Raw genomic sequence first — 19,823 nt, forward strand, 5'->3', positions numbered from 1 at the left:
CCTATGGTCCCTGGAATACGATCCCCTGCCGCGAAGAATCGTTTTTTCATCCAAGTACACATTTTATTGTTGCGTTAAACAGAGGCTACAGTTAAGGATTTGCGCCCAGTAAATCCTCCCCGGCCAGGATACGAACCCATGACATAGCGCTCGCGGAACGCCAGGCGAGTGTCTTACCACTACACCACGGAGACTATTTAATTTGAATGGGCTATGTCATAACTACTCTTTAAACAAACCCAACCCAACCTGACTAAAACATTAGATAAAATGCTGTGTTTTATTTATATATATAGTGTGCACAAAGTGAGTAACATTATACTGTACAGATAGTTTTAATGTCAGCACAGCTTCTGGACACTACTGGAGTTTTGAAGGTGTGTACATAGAATTGCATTGTATTAATCCTATACACAGGTTACATGTTATTCATTACAGTGCTCAATATTCCTGCTTATAAGTAGAGCTTTAGCCTACCCCACTGGATGGTATCACACATGCTATGAGTGTACTGTATAAAGTACAAAGTGTACTGCAACCTGTGAAGTGGAGCCTAATATATGATCAACAAGTGGGGTCGAAATATTTAGTCAAGAAGTGGAATGCACCGAAAGAAGTTGTAGAAGCCACCTCCATTCACAACTTTAAGGCCAGATTTGACAATGAAATTGAATAACAGAAGGTAAATTATAATGCAACAGGTACAATAAAACATGTAGGCAGGACATAAAGAACTAGAACTTGCTGTTCCATAATCACCAATAGGTAAGTACTGATAGGTAACTATCTCTTAAACAATGCAACCTTTGGCAATTTGGAATAGTTTGGTTATTGGAATAATTCACCCAAAACTACACGAACACACACATTTCCTTCCATCCTTCATGGATGGATAATTTGGTAAACAACATAGTGTGGAAAATTGTCGAGAAATTTAACCTCGAGCCTTCTTGTACACTGTAATACGCATTGAGGTCAATGCCACAAAAATATTTGAGTGTGCTTTTACAGTGTACTGCCGCTACCTTTATGCAACCACATAATGGTTACCGAGGTTTGGTTTGGTTCATTTATTATACAGCTTACATACCATAGAGTAGTGCTCAAGTTACACAGAGTTCACTGGCTCCCACAGTCATTATCAACAAGGTACTTGACCCCTCGTGAAACTAGTGCTATTGTGAGGGGTAAATGGGCGTGAGGTAGCATGGGAATCACTGTCTTGAGCCCCAAACCCTCGTGGTGACCCGTGACCTCCCACACCCCTCGGAGTGACCTCTGACCTCCCACACCCCTCCCCACAGGTCACAACCAACCACCTGCACACACACAACACCTGCTGCCCCAGCCTCCCTGCCCCAGGACACCCACACCGCCCCTGGGGGCCTGACCCGCTGCTTCACCCCACCAACACATAACTATTTCAAACAGAAATGAAACACGCAACACTACACCCGAGTCAGGTGTTGCTGAATTACACTGTCCGCCCCGTCTGGGCTGGCCTAGGGGCACTACACACTTAAGGCTACTATTTCAACTTTGGGAAAATGTGTTGCAAGGCGAGAAACACGGACTATACCTTTAAATCTCGTTTAAAATTTTGACGAGCCAAAACTAGGTCTCCTTGTTATGCCAGCTGAAATTGGATACATTTCTCATGGCAAACTGAATATTAACATCCTTGAATTTAACGACTTTATAACAAACTTTATATATTGCAGATAAATTCTGTGATTTATCTTTCAAGGCAAGGTAACCTGGGATATATTTTAATTCGGAAATACCACGTCAATCACTTAGAAATACAGAGGCCAAGTTTACGCGCCCACTTTGAATTCAATATGTACATTATCATAAATCTTAAGCTAATGTATAACAGTATTTTATGTTCATTATAATAAAGAATGTTCTTTACTTCAAATATATCATGTGTGACAAACATTGGTTTAAAAATGAGAATTATTGCTGAACACGATCTATAATATGAGCAATCATATAAAAATTATTTTTGATGCCCGGTGTTGAATTTTCTCCAAAGCAGTTATGTCCGACTGAAGATAAGGTCTTCATGCTTGGATACAATAATCCAAGTGTGTAGCGTAATACAGTTGAATAACTAACTTCTTTTCCCTGAAATAAAACTTACGTCTGGCTTAGGATTTAGCCTGGCTTGGATTTAGTTGGCTTTTCATCAACAAATAATTACAATGTAAATTGACAGAAATGATTACACTGGGAGAGATATATGTCTTAAGGACTAATAATGAGGAAGTGGGTAGTACAAGATACAGTGTGAGGTTGAAGCACAAGGTAGAAATTTAAGAGGATGAAATTAGGTACTAATTGGTTTGACTTTTGAATAGGGCATAGGTTGTATAATTTTTTTTTAATTCATCAGGGAATGAGTTCCAAAGACTGGGGTCCTTTTATTTGCATGGAGTGTTTACACAGATTTAGTCTGACTCTGGGGGATACCAGAAAGATATTTATTTCTGGTGTGGTGCTTATGGGTTCTATTACATCTATCAAGGAAAAGTTTCAGATCAAGATTAGCATTTAAGAACAAGATTTTGAACATGTAAATAGCAAATGAGAACATGTGGAGTGAGTGTATGTTTAGCATGTTAAGGGACTGAAAAAGAAGGGCTGTGTGTTGTCTGAAGACAGAGTTTGTTATATTTCTGATAGCAGACTTTTGGTGAGTGATGATGGGCTTGAGGTAATTTGCAGTGGTTGAATCCCATGCAGATACCATATGTTAGATAGGGATAGATTAGCGCGTAGTATAATGAGAAGAGAGCTGAGTTAGGAACATAATATCTGATTTTAGAAAGTATACGACCGTTTTTGAGACTTTTTTGGCTAAATGTTGTATATACACGAAGAAACTTATTTTAATTACTGTGAAATAGGTGTTTTAATATTAATGCAGAGGAGTTTTAAATCAAAGTGCCCGCCCAGGCATCTCCACCACGTTCGAAAAGGCGCTTATTCAATCACTTATATCAACTCTACATAAATCCTTAGGCTAACACACTGATAATAATATTATTATATAGATTAATGGATATTAAATAGTCAAACCCACACATACAAATACACATTTGAGCTAGGAAAGTAATAATAGTTTTAGGTAATATTTAAATGCTAGGCTTTGATTTCCCCAGTGGCATTATTGCATTCATGATAGTACTGTATAAGATAAGGAAGTTATAATGTTACTTATATGATTATGCATTATGAGGGAGTGAAAGTCAGAGTTGAATATTTATGTGTGTTGTGAACGTTAGAGTGACGTCATGTACACAAAGGCGTGGGTACAGGCCGCCGTGTTGCTTCTTGTATCAGCGGGAAATACTACTGCATCTTCCCACCAAGATACAGGTGAGCTTTCTCACACCTGGGTAGGAGGGAAGTGTGGGCGGGGGCAGGTGTGTGGTGTAGGTGGGGCAGGTGTGAGGACGGGTGTGTGTGTGTACTGGTGGGAGGGGGGAGAGTTAGCGCGCCACAGAGCCATCACTGGGGTCACTGTATACCAAGCATCCTCCACATGGTTATATCGCTGTAAAAAAGGGCGTTTCTAGCGCTTAATTCACTGGTTAATGACCTGTTTAGATAACAGGTCATTAACTCATACGTTTTGTGCTAGAGAAAGAGCATCGGCAAATCAACTGTCCGCACTACACTCCGCTTAACAAAACCTAAGGGCAACGTTACTCGAGTTTACCTAAACTGTCTTGACGTTACGTTTAACGTTTCAGATTTTGCACATTCTTATGACCTGAGGTACACTGTTAGGTTACAGGCCGTCTATGTGAGAATGCAGAAGCACTCTGGCTAGGCTGTTTATGGTCACCTTCACATTTCTTGGCCTTGGAAGTCAAACCAGAGTAGTTATATATCGGCTAAATAATATTGGACTCGTGAGATCAGTTTGCAAGAGGGATCTCGGAGGTAAGATTACTGGTGGTATCTAAAATTGAGTAAATAGTGTTTATGTGCTGAAAATAGAGCACATCAACTGGGAATGCTGGGCCAGCATTCATATAATTCTACATAAATTAAAAAAAAAATTGTGTGCCCCAAAGAAAGGGTTAATGTAGTTTTGTCATATATCATTTCCATAGCAATTCATCTAGTAAAATGTATAACTGTTCTTTAGTTCACGTTACAGTGTAACCTCGATTTGAACTATGAGATCAACTTTGATTCGTTGGAGTGAGGGATTTGTTTCAACTGGAGATGCCTTCAGGAGGCATTTGTGAGACATCTTAAAAACAAAACCTGCAAGAAAAATAAATTTTACCCATTTCATTTTTGTAATGTTTGGTCCATCCACAAAAATAATAAAAAAATGTGATTAGAGCCATATTAAGAGAGCTATCATTTATACCCTAATATTTCCCATGCTCTGTGGGCTAATTTTATAGTGAAATTTTAATTTCAACTTATTACAAAATAGACAATTACCAGGAGAACTTGTCTGTAAAGAGAATTCACCAGATCTAGCATATGTCCCAAGCCCCATCCTCGAAATTTTATTTTCAAAGTAAGACTGTCCCAAATGTAAGTGAACAAAATCTGCAGTAACTTGAAATTTAAATAAACCATAGAATTTGGGTTGAAATATGCTCAATGGCTTTCCCAAGGCCCCCAACTGTTTCTTCTAATGTTGCATCATCAATGAAAATCATTAAAAATGTGATTGTAGCCATATTCAGGAAATTGCTATTCATGCCTTTATTTTTTATACTGGTGTAATTTCACTAAGCAAAATTTTTATATCAACCTGGGCAACTTTCCTACCAGTCTGGGCCCTGCATCCTAAGCAAATCTGCATATCATGCACTTTGCCAAACTCTTGTTAGTCAAAGCAGGTGAGTAAATCTGACCTGGAAAGACCAAGAAAGTGTATTTTACAATCAGAAATTTGCCAAAATGAGGTTTGTTGAATTGAGGTTTCACCGTATTAACATTAGCTAAATACAACTGGCTTCAGACACCAAAAAACTTATATCCTGTCTTCTATTATCATATTTTTTAAGGCAAATATTAAGGATTCAGTTCATTATAAATTATATTGAAAAGGTACATTGTGATTATAATACGATATTATTAGTTGGCATTTTCAACAGATCACATACTGTGCCGCAAATGTGGAACGGAGTTGACAGAAAACTCGCTGGACAACTTTGTTAATATCACTAGTCCATTATCGGAATCCACTCATCAGTTGTCAGTCCTTGGCCACTCTCATTTGATGGTGCAGATGCTTAGAAACCCGGCTGATGTAACATTCAATTTGGTGACTGTGAAAAGATCTGGTTGTTCTGGCATTGGAGAGGTGAGTATGTTCCAGACAAAGTTCGGTTTACCCATGATTTGGAAATGTCACAACAGTATTAATTATACAGCCGTTAGATACAGATCTGATGAATAAAGTAGAAAAGGAGAACAGTGTGGAAAACATATTTAAGAGTTTATATTATTGATGACAAAGTAGACTGCCATGAACTAAAAATGCATAATTTTTTTTAAAATTAGGGATGACATTGATGATGATAAAGAGTGACCTCCTGGTCTTTCTGTTACTGTAATTTAAAACATCCCAACTAACATATTTCAAATAGTTATTAGGTATTCCCTTACCAAATATTTTTCAGTTTTTGGATGTACAGTACAAAGTTTTTGGTGTCTGTGGGATATCTGGAGAATGCCTTCATGTATTGTTTTGAAAATACAGTATTAAGCTGTTGAATGATGGAACAAGGAAAGTCTTCAATATTAATAGACCATATAGCCTTCTAGTGAGAGAAAGTTGCAAATTCTTCATGATTGTAGTAATATGAAGAATTCCACGCATCAGGTCATTTCTTGAAATCCAATTCCAATAATTACCTCTCAATTTTTACATATTGATTGTATAATTAGATGCAATGCACTCCATAGTCTAAACCTCCATTTAGTGGCTCCTACTTAACACTAGGTCAATCCCTTATTGGATCTCTTCAAAATTTGGGGTTTGGGAAAACTCCATATTTTGGAGGGGGGTTGCTATGAAATCCAGAATGTTAAGTCATTTTCAGCAAACTGCTTTATTTTATTTTTGCTTGTGCTTTTGCTATTGTTCAGTGGAGAACAGAGTTCAAGTAAGAGGTGATCTAAATATTATTCTGAAAAACATTTACACCCAAGCTAATTATTTATTGAACAAGTTTGTAAGACATTTCTTAGAAAATTTTTAGTTAAAGAATGAGTTTTGGCTATGGGCAAGTCTAGGTTCTTAGTTCTTGTACACTATAAGTTGGTTATGACTGTACTCTTCAAAGATAAGGTTTCTGGGTAGGAATGTCTAGAACATGGGAAATACTGGCAATGATGGTGAACTCTCTATAGCCAGATTCTCTTGGTAGATAGCTATCTTAAGAAAGATTTAGATTGTTTTACTTAGTAAAATTTACCCCATGGAGAATAGGAAAAATTAGGGTAACTTTTAATATTGCTTGTGTTGTATTTTTAGTGATTCATGTACAGTAGGTGGGTACAACATTAGGAGAAACAACTCTTTCCATAGGAAATCTATTAAGAATATTGAAAATAAAATATTGTGGTGATCCACTCGAGAGGATGGTTTAATAAAACAGGATCAGTGACTACTATTATTACAGTTTATAGATCAGGTTACAGATTTGGGATGCGATATTGGGAAGGAATGTTACCCACTCATTTGGACGGTTTGGGGATTGAATGCCGACCTGCATTAAGCGAGGCTGTTGTTCTATCATCCAGCAAAAGTGGTTGGATTTGGGATGAGAGTGAGGACTAGCCAGTTGGCCTGGGGTGGCCTGCATAGTGGTGGATGGGGGAGCAGGTGGGATTGCTTGTTTAGTATAGTAATTTTCAGTTTGTTGTTGGCACTTAAACAAAACATTTGATGACATAGGGAGTTTGGGCATCTTATGGCTTTTCATTGTGTTTTGGCCATTGTTCTTTGGTTAGTAGTTTGGTAAGTAGGTAGCCTGGTATTGAGTTAATCATGATCCGTGTGTTCCCATGCCTCATAAAGGATGCAAGGGAAAATTTGTAGGAATTTTGTCACTGGTGGGCAAAAATAGCTTGAGTTTGGTATGGTGACAGGTAAGAGCCAGTGGATTTAGCATGGGGAGCTACTGAAGCAGTACCCAGAATGAGGTGTTTCATTATGCTTAATGCACTACATTTGTTTATTGACACACTTGTAAAGAGTGGGTTTTTTCTTACTAGAAATATAATATGAATGTGAGTACAGTATTTAATATTGGTTTTTTAGTTCCCATTTAAACCAAGAAAGGAACTATGCCAAAATCAGAGTGCTGGAATGAAAGGTTAAAACATGCAACGAGACCAGTCTGGTACCAAAAGTTCTTGTGGTACCGGTAAGTAACAAATGTATTTTTAAACTAAAAGGATGAAAACAGTGTAGATGCTTTCAGTGCATTGGTGTCATATACATAACATTTCCAAAATTCACTGAACAATTCCCTCCAAAAAATAATAGATTTCTGGAAGAGAATAAACAAAATTCTGAATATTTTGTCCCATTTTAAAAATCTGCAAATAAAATCCTTGCTCTTACTTTTAACATAATTGGAAGTTAATGTTATTTACAATAATATTTAGTTGGCATTAACCCTTATACGGCTCCAATTGTTATTTACAATTACCTTGTGTGCTCGAATCACCATATGCAATTTTTTTGTACACTAGTTTTGTGAACTATTTTTTGTCATTCTCATCCTGATGTAGGACTTTTAATTGGCTGAGCTGTTTAAGGGTTAATGACAAGCAGGGCAGCATTAGGAAGATAGGTAACCACACTATGCTTTTGGTGAGGTCTTGTGTTCTGTTGCAGTGGTACAGTGATCATACCTGGTTTCCTGGCTACTTGTGGAAGGTGTGCATCTGCCCCCGCTGCCAGGCACACCTAGGCTGGTGAGGATGACCTTATCTGCCTATATGTGTTGGCCAGTCAGCTGTGTGCATGTGTTGGTTTGTGTTAAACAGTCAGCTGTGTTTGTGTGTAATTACCTAAGTGTAGTTACAGGATGAGAGCTACGCTCGTGGTGTCCCGTCTTCCCAGTACTCTGTCATATAACGCTTTGAAACTACTGACGGTTTTGACCTCCACTACCTTCTCACTAAACTTGTTGCAATCGTCTATCATTCTGCAAAAGAAAACTGTCTAATATTTTTTGGCATCTTTGTTTCCTTAGCTTGAATCTGTGTATTCTTGTTCTTGAAGTTGCTGGTTTCAGGAATTCCTCTGTCAATTTGGTAGATTCCTGTTATTGTTTTGTAAGTGGTGATCTTTTTCTTCTACCTTCTAGCTTTGGCTTCTAGCTTTGGCATATTTAATGCCTCTAGCCTCTCCTCTTAATTCTTGTTTTTCAGTTCTGGAAACCATTTTGTAGCATGCCTTTGTACCTTTTCCAGTTTATTGTTGTGCTTCTTGAGATATAGGCACCATACAACTGCTGCATATTGCAATTTTGATCTCACAAAAGTCATGAACAGTTTCTTTATTATTTCACCATCCATGAAATTAAAAGGGATTCTAAAGTTGGAAAGTGACGCACATGCTCCTCGCTTTTTCAGGAACTTGTTCCCCTCTTCCTTTTGTCCTCTACTCCCTCGACCTCTAATGATTTTTTTTTGTTATATACCATTTCACAGACCCCTAGCACCTTGTAGAAAAATTAATTTCTTTTTTCTTTATTTCTATTCCCATTTTGACATTTTGTCTTATTGAGGTTAGCTTTCTTTAGCTTACCTTCAGCTTTTCTGTCTTCCCTCGAGAGATCTCGTCTTAATGAAAAAAGTTTTCCATCCTCATCACTTTGCAATTTCCTGGCATTCCTAAGCACTTCTATCATTTGAATGGTCTATATGGTCTATCATTTGTCTATCTATATGGTATATAATGGTCTATATGGTCTATCATGGTCTATCATATATGGTCTATCATTTGTTTTACTCCATTAAATGTCACCCTTAATGGTCAAGATTTTTATCTTTTTTTTTTTTATTTCTGCCTATCCTAAAATCATTGATATTTTCCTTTGATGTGAGGCCTACTATTTTGTAGGCCTAAACCTACTATTTTCTCAATGATTTTTATCTCTGCTGCTCTGTCCGCCCCAGATATTATGTTCTTTTCCATCCACCCAAAAATAATTATGGGCTTACTTCTATCTACAGTGTTTTGTACTGATATACTGCTTGTGACAAACTCCTTCCTAATTGCTTGCCTAATATTGGATTCTTGCTGCTCATCCCTATTCTTAACTTCCAAACATATTTCTTTAATTGTTTCTTTTTCTTTTACAACTTGTGCATTTGTTTCTTTCATATCTTCTTTGAGCAATCCCTGAGTAACATCCTGGGCTTGATGTTTTCGTGAAGTGTCCCTAAGGCTGCCGTTGCTTAATTCTATATTGTTTCTAACCTGTAGGGATTCTCTCATGAGTTCCTCACCACATGTATCAATTTTTATCATAGTGCCAGTGCTTCCTGTGCCTCTTTTTGAGGGGGGGGCCACATTCTGGCTCCTGGTCTCTGGTAGGCCTAAAGAATTCCACAACTGATGGCACGTAGTAGCTTCGCACACCAATAGTAGCTCCATAGAGCCACTGAGGCTTACCCAGAAATTGACATTTAATTACATTCAACACTGGGGGGGCATCATATAATATATATTATAATAGCAGGGTCATATAATGACCCTGGATGGGCCTCCAGGATCAATACCATCTCATCAAGTGTCTTAGACTGTCATTGACCTACCAGAGACAAGAATCAGAATCAGAATCTGAGGCAAAGGAGCCGAGCATGTCTGAGACACCAGCAAGTCCAAGACACATGCTGGTGTCTGGAATAATAGGCTTTGGATTTTTTCCTTCAATGTGGTTTTATAATTTTCTAGAATTGAGTAATAAAAGAACATGAATTAAAGACAAAACCTTTCAAACAAGAAATGTAACAGGAATTTCTTTGTAATCTATGGAATTAAAACTCACACGGGCTTGCATACTTTGCAAGCTTTTGATTGGCCTTTGTCTTCTCCCAATCTGTATACCAAACCTTTGAAATATATTCATTAACTCAACATGTTGAGTAAGCCATCACTATTCTTGTTAAAGGACTACTTGGCAGGTACTGTACTGTGACAAATGTATTCATTTTCCCAAACACTAACCCTGATGCCAAGTTTTTTGTTGGTATCCTTGCTTTGTGGCATTGCTAAGCTGAATCAGTAATGGCAAGCTGTTTTGGGAGATCTGCTTTGTGGCATGCTAAGCTAAATCAGTAATGGCAAGCTATTTTGGCAATGTACCTCTGCTTGGCAATACTAAACTGACTCGGTAATAGTAAGCTATTTTTATGATTACTTTTGTTTTATGGCAATTTTCTAGTGAATCAGTCATGTGCCAAGATTAGTGCAGCTATTACTTCGCATATTTCTTTTACCAATTCTTTTTCCTTTTTCTTTTTTTTCTAGGATTTTTGAGCCAGTTGGAAAAGCCAGTATCAGCCATTTCAAAGCTTCATCAGAAGGCTTTTATGGGCTTATTCTTGAAAAACTGATTACTGAAGAATGTAAGTACTGTACTGTACTGTACTGCATAGTAATAAATAATAATCTTGTTGTGAAGAATGTTAGTAATAAGTTAGTAGCAAGTTGGTCGAGAATGCAAGTAGCATTAGTTAATGTGCTTTTAACAAGCCCGTCGCTTCCTCACTTCGTATATATACATACACCATATAAAGAATAGAAGTGGTAGGAGAAGAGAGATCTGGTCAACCAGAGAGATCTGGTTGATCAGATCACGATCAGGAGGCCTGATGAGAGACCAGGCTGTGGGGGCACTAATACCCAGAACCACAAGGGAAGGTGCATACAACAGGTCCACCTTCCCACTGAGTTGGACCTGATCACATAGCAGAGCATGCTCCACTTTGGGTGCAGGAACACCATAATCCAAGCATAAATGAGGAAATGGAGACTAGAGAGATAATTTAAACATGGGAAATACTTGAAGGCTAAGTCTCTACTGTGCACAATAAAATAACTCCTTGTTGGAGTGAAATATGGTGGAAAATGCAGCATAAGCTCAGTCTGAGCAATGTTTCAACTTCAGAGACTCATGGTTATTCAACCTTCATCAGAAAATACAAGAAATATTTCTGGACGAAGGCTTTTCCCTTCAACAGGGAGCTAGACTGGTTTCTGCAGGAAGTTTGTGATCAGCCTGGTTGTGGTTCCTATTGGGCCTGTAGGCTGCTAACAGGAGTAGCTGTAGTGATCATCATCTGCAGGAAAACCTGCCCTTGGATCAAGCTACATGATTAGAATTTGTAAACCAGATTAGTATATCTTTTTGGTTTACCTGACTCCCTGTCTTGTTTAGGAATAGATGATACTTTCTTCAGTTGGTTATGCTAGAAAAATATATATTTTTAGTGTAGTAGTTCAATGTACACATGATGGTCTACATAAATCTGTTCTTATGTACATGGTGAAAGAGGGACCTTTTGCTGGGGCATAGAGGGAGTGGAAGGGAGGGGAGGTTGGGGCTTATTTACAATTATTCAGAACATTGTTTTTATCATAATCAAACTATTTTTATTTTTTCCAGTCTCGGATTCTCTTCTTGTTGGTTTACCTAAGCATCACAAATATTAAGAAAATGGCAGCTGAAGTTAGTGAGAATGGTTCTGCAAATGGTATGGTAGAACTGGATGAAAAATACCTCGCTCAGCTTGAAGAAGAGTTTGTAGATCGCTATACAGAAGATGATAAAGGCTTCATGGAGGTATGCAAATAATACTGGAATAAGAATACTCCCCCCCCCCCTTTCCCAAAAAAATGTTGGTTATGACTATTACAAACATTCATTGTACATTTAAGACTGTTAAAGAGGGTGGTTGTATACCTGGAGAAGGTTTTGAGAGTTCTGTTCCCTGAGCTGGTCTCTGGCCAGGTTTAGGTTCCTCTTGTTCCTTACTCGGTCAGCTTCCAAGCCTTAGACTTGGCCGACTGTCTCTTCTTCATTCCGATTTCTGCAGTACTCTCCTCCTCCCTGGTAAGTGCCCATTTGTTCCTTCTCCATGGGTAGTAAGCATCAGGGAGCCATAAAGGGTTCCCTCCAAAAAGCCAGCATTCAGTGTAATGAAATGCCAATTTTTTGGTGAGTTCTGGTGACTCCCTGACATCTTCCCTCCCACAGAGAGTCGGGTAGCTTCATCATTCTTCAAATTAATGTTGGAGTGGCCTGTGAGCTGTGGCCTGGCCCCCCTCCTTTCCCCAAATGAGGGGGAGGGTAGCATGAACAAGGGAATGTTAGTTTTATGACATTTTTTATTATTTGTTTACATAGTTTGGGGCATTTTATGATAGTTTTTGAGTATACAATCCTTGAAGATGACCAGTTGGGATTTATTGTGACTCGCTGACTTTCGGGGTGCCTTTCTAGGTGGTTGCATAAATTAATAACTTAATATATAAGTGGCAAGGCTCCCTGCACTTTTCCTCTTCTTGATGGTATGTGCAGTTTGCATGAAGGGTTTATCCTCCCAATGACTGCAAGAGTACAAATGTTGGGAGACGCATTAATGTTGAGAATTACAAGGTTTCAAGTGTTTGTATTGTGTTGTAGATAGAGGAGCGGTGACTAAACAGAGGTGTGTGTTAGAGGGAGACTTGCCGCATTGTCGGGCGGGAGGTTATGTTTATGGCGTCAGCTGATCGTTGGTGCTCGTGCGACGAGGCAGTTTTTTCTGTGTTTGGCTGCTGGTTGTGCTAGGTATAAATGTGACACAGTTCAAATGTGGCCCAATTTGTTGGTCGACTGGAGATATTTAGCCAGTGCTTTGACAATTTGATACTTTTCATAAAACAAGAGATTATCTCCTAATATATGCTCGATGGTAAAAAATTATTTTAAGTGCGATAAGTACTATTGAGCCTGGCCTCGGGCCTGGCTCAGGGAGTAAATTAACACCTAGAACCCTCTACAGGTATGCTCCAGGTATACTATTTTGAAGTTTACTCTGGCACTATGATGTCAAACAGTGAAAGAGATAGTGTTTCAGGCACATGACAGTGTATGCAGAGTTTGTTGATGTCTGTTCTGTATTTAGAGCCGTGTGCTGCCAGTTTGATGTGTCCCAGCCTTAATCTGGTCATCGTTACATCAATTTCTCTGTCTTATATCTGACATGTTTCCAAGTTTCCCATTTCTTTTTTATGGACCCATAGTACAAAGATGAGCATGACATTTTCCATTTCATTACAAAATTTTGGGTGATGGTATCTTTGAAGGCTCCTTTACGTGCAACATGAGGAATTGGATGATGGATAATGTAAGGCGTATTATGCATCGCTTTGGCCAGTTGATCTACAAGTTTATTATGGAGTATACCATAATGCATTGGGACCCATTGGATAGAGATGCAATAGCCATTCAATTGATGTTCATGAAGTTGAAGGCATGGGTAAACAAACTCTTTGCACGTTGTGGAAGAGTACATAATTGCTTGAATCACACTCTAGGAATCATTACACATTGTATATATCCCAACTGGTTTTGTTATGATTACTTGGAGAGCTTGGTAAAAGACATACAATTTAGCTGTGAAAATAGATAGTTTGGTAACCGCCATACCTGCTTGAGATGGTATTGCGAAATCCATACTGCACTAGTGACCTCACTGTAGTGCGTTGTTCATGGGCAATGCACTGGGTGCATTGTTCATGAGGATGCGAGATCCACCCTGCACTTCTGGTGAGGGGACCTGGTTCTTCGGGCTCTAGGTCCTTGGTAGACCAGAGTACAGTACTTCTTCACCGATGGCACCTACATCGGAGATGGTAACTTGAGGAAACCAGCCGGACTCATCCAGAAATTGGCATTTCATTACATTTAATGCTAGCTTTTTTAATGTCAGAATAATAGAACTGGATGGTTTGTGTGTTTTCAGGTTCTATAGATCCTTAAATTTCATGTGTGACAAAATAAAGGGCACAGACCTTTTGTTGACTATTGGCAAAAGCTCCATATTCATGTAGAGAAAATGTAAGAATGCCTGATTGAAATATGAGTGAGTTTTTGATCATCAGATCATGTGTTAACACCAGTAGTTAACCTTATTTCCCTTATTGCATGATACATAGTATGTACGTATGATACTATATGATACTATATGTGATACATACATATAGAGTAATGTACTGGCACAGTTCCAAGTATATACAAGTATCCTTGGAACAAAAATGTGTATCAAATGTAACTATGTAATTTTCATTTCAATTACTGGACTTACATAGTGTATACTTGTTTCTTTGTATTGTCTAAACATTTTCTTGCGTCAGTTATGCCGCCTGTTGAATATGAACCAAATGTTTTAAAATAATTATGTCTTGAGAAATATGTTAATTTTGTTATTTTATTTAAAGGGCAAGATCTAGTTTATTTATAAGAGAGATTAGTATATCTGTTAGTAATTTATATAATGTAAATTTTTAATTACATATGTGCATCAATATTCATTTACGAAATTTCTATTTCAGTACTACAGTAAACCAATGCCAGATCCACCAATTCTGCCAGCAGAGAGGAGTGAACGCAGCAAGTATCGTGCAAGTTTACGAGGCAGAAACAGAGGCGGTGGCTACCAGGGTGACAGACGAGGAGGCTACCAGGGTGACAGACGTGGAGGCTATGGTTATGACAACAGATCAAACTATAGGGGTAATACCAGGGAGTATGGTGGGTATGGAGATAAGAGGGACTATGGAGGTTTTAAGCGAGATTATGATGGTTCTAGGAAGGACACTAGCAATGATATGAGGGGTTATGAGGGTGATAGGAGGGGACTCTTGTCAACACCAGGTGGTGATAGAAGGGGACTTCTATCACCACCAGGTGGTGATAGAAGGGGACTTCTGTCGTCTCCAGAAGGTGTTGACAGACGTGGACTCTTGGCAGCACCAGTTGGTGGCGGCGATAAACGGGGACTTCTCTCACCACCAGATGGTGGTGGTGGTGATAGGAGAGGACTTTTAGCCCCACCAGATGGTGGTGGTGATAGAAGAGGGCTTCTCTCACCAATGGACAGTGGTAGAAGGGGACTTTTAGCACCACCAGATGGTGGTGATAGAAGAAGTCTTCTAACTCCACAGGATGGTGGCAGTGATAGAAGAGGACTTTTAGCACCTCCAGACAGTGACAGACGTGGACTCTTAGCACCACCAGATGGTGGTAATGATAGAAGAGGACTCTTAGCGCCACCAGATGGTGGCAATGATAGAAGAGGACTTTTGGCACCACCGGACGGTGGCAATGATAGAAGAGGACTTTTGGCACCACCAGATGGTGGCAATGATAGAAGAGGACTTTTGGCACCTCCAGATGGTGGCAATGATAGAAGAGGACTTTTGGCACCACCAGACGGTGGCAATGATAGAAGAGGACTTTTGGCACCACCAGATGGTGGCAATGATAGAAGAGGACTTTTAGCACCACCAGATGGTGGTAGTGATAGGAGAGGACTTTTGGCACCACCAGATGGTGGCAATGATAGAAGAGGACTTTTAGCACCACCAGATGGTGGTAGTGATAGGAGAGGACTTTTGGCACCACCAGATGGTGGTAGTAGAAAGGGACTTCTGCCAGCACCACAAGGTGGTGACAGGAGTGGCTTCAGTGGAGACAATAGTGGTTTAGGTGGAGATAGAGGCAGTTTTGGTGGGGATAGAAGCGGTTTTGGTGGAGATAGAAGCAGTTTTGGTGGGGATAGAAGTGGTTTTGGTGGAGATAGAAGTGGTTTTGGTGGAGATAGAAGTGGTTTTGGTGGAGATAGAAGTGGTTTTGGTGGAGATAGAAGCAGCTTAGGTGGAGATAGAGGTGGTTTTGGTGGAGATAGAGGTGGTTTTGGTGGGAACAGAGGTGGATTAGGTGGAAATAGAGGTGGATTTGGAGGAGATGGAGGCAATTTTGTTGGAGACAGAGGTGGTTTTGGTAGAGATGGTGGTTTTGGCGGAGATAAAAGTGGTTTAGGTGGCGATAGAGGCAGTTTTGGTGGAGACAGACGTGGTTTGGGTGGGGATGGTAGTTATGGTGGAGATAGAAACAGTTTTGGAGGAGAAAAAAGTGGGTATGGGGGAGACAGGAGTGGTTTAGGTGGTGACAGGAGTGGTTTAGGTAGTGACAGGAGTGGTTTAGGTGGTGACAGGAGTGGTTTAGGTAGTGACAGGAGTGGTTTAGGTGGTGACAGGAGTGGTTTAGGTGGAGACAGAAGTGGATTTGGGGGAGATAGGAGTGGATTTGGGGGAGACCGGAGTGGATTTGGTGGAGACAGGAGTGGATTTGCTGGAGACAGGAGTGGATTTGCTGGAGACAGGAGTGGTTTAGGTGGAGACAGAAGTGGATTTGGAGGAGACAGGAGTGGTTTAGGTGGAGACAGGAGTGGTTTAGGTGGAGACCGGAGTGGTTTAGGTGGAGACCGGAGTGGTTTAGGTGGAGACAGGAGTGGTTTAGGTGGAGACAGGAGTGGTTTAGGTGGAGACAGAAGTGGATTTGGAGGAGACAGGAGTGGTTTAGGAGGAGACAGGAGTGGTTTAGGTGGAGACAGAAGTGGTTTAGGTGGAGACAGAAGTGGATTTGGGGGAGACAGGAGTGGATTTGGTGGAGACCGGAGTGGATTTGGAGACCGGAGTGGTTTTGGAGGAGACAAAGGGGGTTTTAGTGGAGATAAAGGTTTTGGTGGTGATAAAGTTGGTTTAGGTGGAGATAGAAGCAATTTTGCCGGAGATAGAGGTGGTTTTGGTGGAGACAGGAGTGGTTTTGGTGGAGACAGGAGTGGTTTTGGTGGAGATAGAAGTGGTTTTGGAGATAGAAGTGGTTTTGATGGTGATAGAAGTAGTTTTGGTGGAGACAAAAGTGGTTTTGGTGGTGACAGAAGCAGTTTTGGTAGTGGTGACAGAAGCAGTCTAGGTGGTGATAGGAGTGGTTACATGGGTGATAGCAATAGGGGTTCAACCCATAATCAGTCAAGTACCTCCTATTATGGGAATAGTAGTGGAAGGGACAGTGTGTTTTAGTTAACACTTACTAGGTAGTAATAGTGATTGTGCCTCATGCATTAAGGAAGGCTTTGAAGCCGACCAGGCAGGTAATTTTTTAACCTATGGAAGTTTCTGCCAACATGACTACCACACCCATACTTAGCAAGTTGTAGGGTCCAAGATCAGTTATTGATCTGGTAAGATCACACAAATACAACTAACCCTGGAAATTCATTCGCACTGGAATACAATCTTATCAATTAGTTTACATCTAGTACTCCAGTTACTGAATCAAGGTATGAAGAAACTGTCAAAAGGGTTCTGCCTTGCCCAGTAATCAAACCTGGGGTTTCAGTTGCAAAGCAGGGAACAGATTCACGAAGCAGTTACGCAAGTACTTACGAACGTGTATATCTTTCCTCAATCTGTGATGGCTTTGGTTACATTTATTAAACAGTTTACAAGCATGAAAACTTCCCAATCAACTGCTGTTATTGTTATAAACAGCCTCCTGGTGCTTCAGAGCTCATTAACTGTTGAATAATTGTAAACAAAGCCACGAAAGATTGAGAAAAGATGCACAGGCTTGTAAGTGCTTGCGTAACTGCTTCGTGAATCTGGCTCCAGGTGCGCTGTCTAACACACCTCGGGATTACCAACTACCTGATAAAGAACTATTGGTTAATTATATGTTGTCCGTAACATACATGCTCTTGCATTCGGAGCAAGGTTACTTGTAAAGAATCTTCCTCAAAAGATTCATGTCTTGTCTCTTGAAGTCTTTTGAGTGTTAACAACTTGGCATTAATGTTTATAATGTTTCCTGAAGAACTCTGCAAGTTTGGTGACTCAAAGAAAGTCTTACTGTGCCGTATGAAATATAAACAAAAATACAAAAATAAGGGTTGCTTCAGCAGTGATGCATGGAAAATTTGAAAATTCTCAGTTGACAAAAGGAAGAATATGGTATTTACGAATTGAAACTTCAGAAAATAATGTGTATTTTTGAATGTTTTGTTAGAATAAGTGGTGCTGCAGTATGAAAGTGAACAGAAAAAGTACCATTATGAGTGAATAAGAGTTTATTTTGCTTTTATGTTTGTGCTTGTGGCCCTCTTGAGTGACCAAGGCCACATGACTGTACTCCATGGGTACTGGTGTAACACAGCAGAAAATCTCATACTAGATAATGCTAGCTACTCAAACAGGGTTTTTATCATTTTTATGCATGAAAAACATGATGATGCTGTATATACCAGAAGATATTAGGACACTGTATATACCAAGACATTAGGATGCTCTAGGTTCAGACAAACGTTTAAGTACAATACTACCAGTATGTTTGGTCTAAGTGGCCCAAGATGTTGCAATAGCAGAAGGGTGGTTTGTAACACTTCATTATAGATAAATAACCCAATGCACACACACACACACACATGGAAAGAAAGGAATGCGATGATGTTGCAGTCCGTGCTAAGCCATGGAGCCTGTTTTGACTTGAAGGAGGTCCAAGACGGGCCAAAGTGTCATCATATTCCTCTCCCGTGCGTGTGGGTTGGGTTACTTTCAGGCATGTTATTGTGACATTCTCTGCATTTTGCATAATTTTTACATATTTATTTTTATTTTGTAATACTATAATTGTGCTGTGGGGAAGATGATAATATGCTGTACTTTGGTATTAAAATAATGTGAGCCTTAAAATTAAATAAAATTGTGCTGCTGCTGTTGCTGTTGCAAGTTCTGTATTGTATATTGCATGAAGGAAATATGTTTATTGATGAAGTAGTTTGGAAAGGAAGGAGGACTTTCAGGTTATCATGTTTTTTATGAAAATCATTCATTGTCAATCTGTTTTGAGGGAAAATAATAATTTCTTTACTAATGTCTTGGGAAAATTTTGACTTAACTATATTTTCTTAAATAATTTTTCAGTGCTACTTAAGTAACTTAAGCTACTTGTTTAAATATATTCTTCAATATGGATAATCTCTGAAATTTATAAATAGTTATTAGACATGTATCCAGTTTGTCCTTGAGTTTATGAAATTATAATGTATGTGTAAAGTGTACATCATGTACCGTTATTCAGAGCAAGGTTTAAGGTGATCATACATTGGCTAATGACTTTTATTACTCTAAGATTCCTTTTTGATTAACAAACAGCTGTTTGGAACCCTATAGTTAGCTCATTGATTTTCTATCCAGGCCAGGATTGTTTATTACAGAAAGAACCTTACTTGGAGAATAAAAAGCCTCATGTCTGCTATGCCACAGTTGACCTTGTATCAAGAAGATAGCCAGACTATATTCTGGGTTGATTTTTTATTTGATTATGTTGCACACACCCCCAATTTCTTAATGGGACTTTAAATCAAGAGACATTGTTACCATTAAGAGAAATAAAGTATTGTATGTATAGATTAGTACCTCTACTACCATGTCCTATATTTACTGTAACAAAGATGTATGTGACGTTCAATATATATTTAATTAGATTTTTTTTTTTCGTGGGCTCTGATGGTGTTCACTGACAGATGCTCTATTTTCTCCCTCTGTGCTCCTTGCAGTACCTGCTACATATCTTTAATGATATTTGGGTGTCTTCTGTCCCCAATGACTGTGTTTTTTCCTATTATTGAAGCCTGGTACTTGAGGGGCCTCCCTTAATGATTTTTATCCCATTGCCTTAACAAATTGCATTTGCAAACTTGAATGT

At 39.2% G+C, this 19,823-nt stretch overlaps 2 protein-coding genes across 6 annotated transcripts in view; one reads left to right on the forward strand and one right to left on the reverse strand.

Moving 5' to 3' along the window:
- Positions 1–1,730, reverse strand: part of atl (atlastin GTPase) — an 86,293-nt gene extending 84,563 nt beyond the window's left edge. For 2 of the 4 annotated variants that reach the window (XM_045770481.2, XM_045770488.2), the window contains exon 1: positions 1,580–1,670. The gene's annotated coding sequence lies outside the window, so the exon portion shown is untranslated. Of the gene's footprint in view, positions 1–1,579 lie in introns of all 4 variants that reach the window. The other 2 variants (XM_045770486.2, XM_045770485.2) reach the window with 2 other exon arrangements.
- A 1,813-nt stretch (positions 1,731–3,543) lies between these two features.
- Positions 3,544–19,602, forward strand: LOC123775349 (spidroin-1). 2 transcript variants are annotated; one of them, XM_045770468.2, is made up of 6 exons: positions 3,544–3,954; positions 5,136–5,344; positions 7,892–7,971; positions 10,700–10,729; positions 11,708–11,852; positions 14,609–19,602. In XM_045770468.2, the coding sequence occupies exons 1-6, from the start codon at positions 3,849–3,851 to the stop codon at positions 17,138–17,140; spliced, it is 3,102 nt and encodes a 1,033-aa protein (XP_045626424.2). In that variant the 5' UTR covers positions 3,544–3,848; the 3' UTR covers positions 17,141–19,602. The 2 variants fall into 2 exon arrangements, with proteins under 2 accessions (XP_045626424.2, XP_045626423.2); XM_045770467.2 differs by lacking the exons at positions 3,544–3,954; positions 5,136–5,344; positions 7,892–7,971; positions 10,700–10,729 and adding an exon at positions 10,538–10,635 and having other exon boundaries at positions 11,676–11,852.
- Positions 19,603–19,823: the final 221 nt, after the last annotated feature.

This window comes from Procambarus clarkii, chromosome 70 (genome assembly GCF_040958095.1).
Source record: "Procambarus clarkii isolate CNS0578487 chromosome 70, FALCON_Pclarkii_2.0, whole genome shotgun sequence".
Taxonomy (NCBI): Eukaryota; Metazoa; Arthropoda; class Malacostraca; order Decapoda; family Cambaridae; genus Procambarus; species Procambarus clarkii.

Bases quoted from the DNA above. Each gene is read 5' to 3' on its own strand.
- LOC123775349 (XM_045770468.2), top strand. From the start codon at position 3,849: ATGGTCACCTTCACATTTCTTGGCCTTGGAAGTCAAACCAGAGTAGTT. The intron at 3,955-5,135 runs GTAAGATTACTG...CATTTTCAACAG, and splicing joins TTGCAAGAGGGATCTCGGAG to ATCACATACTGTGCCGCAAA. The intron at 10,730-11,707 runs GCAAGTAGCATT...GGTTTACCTAAG, and splicing joins GTAGCAAGTTGGTCGAGAAT to CATCACAAATATTAAGAAAA.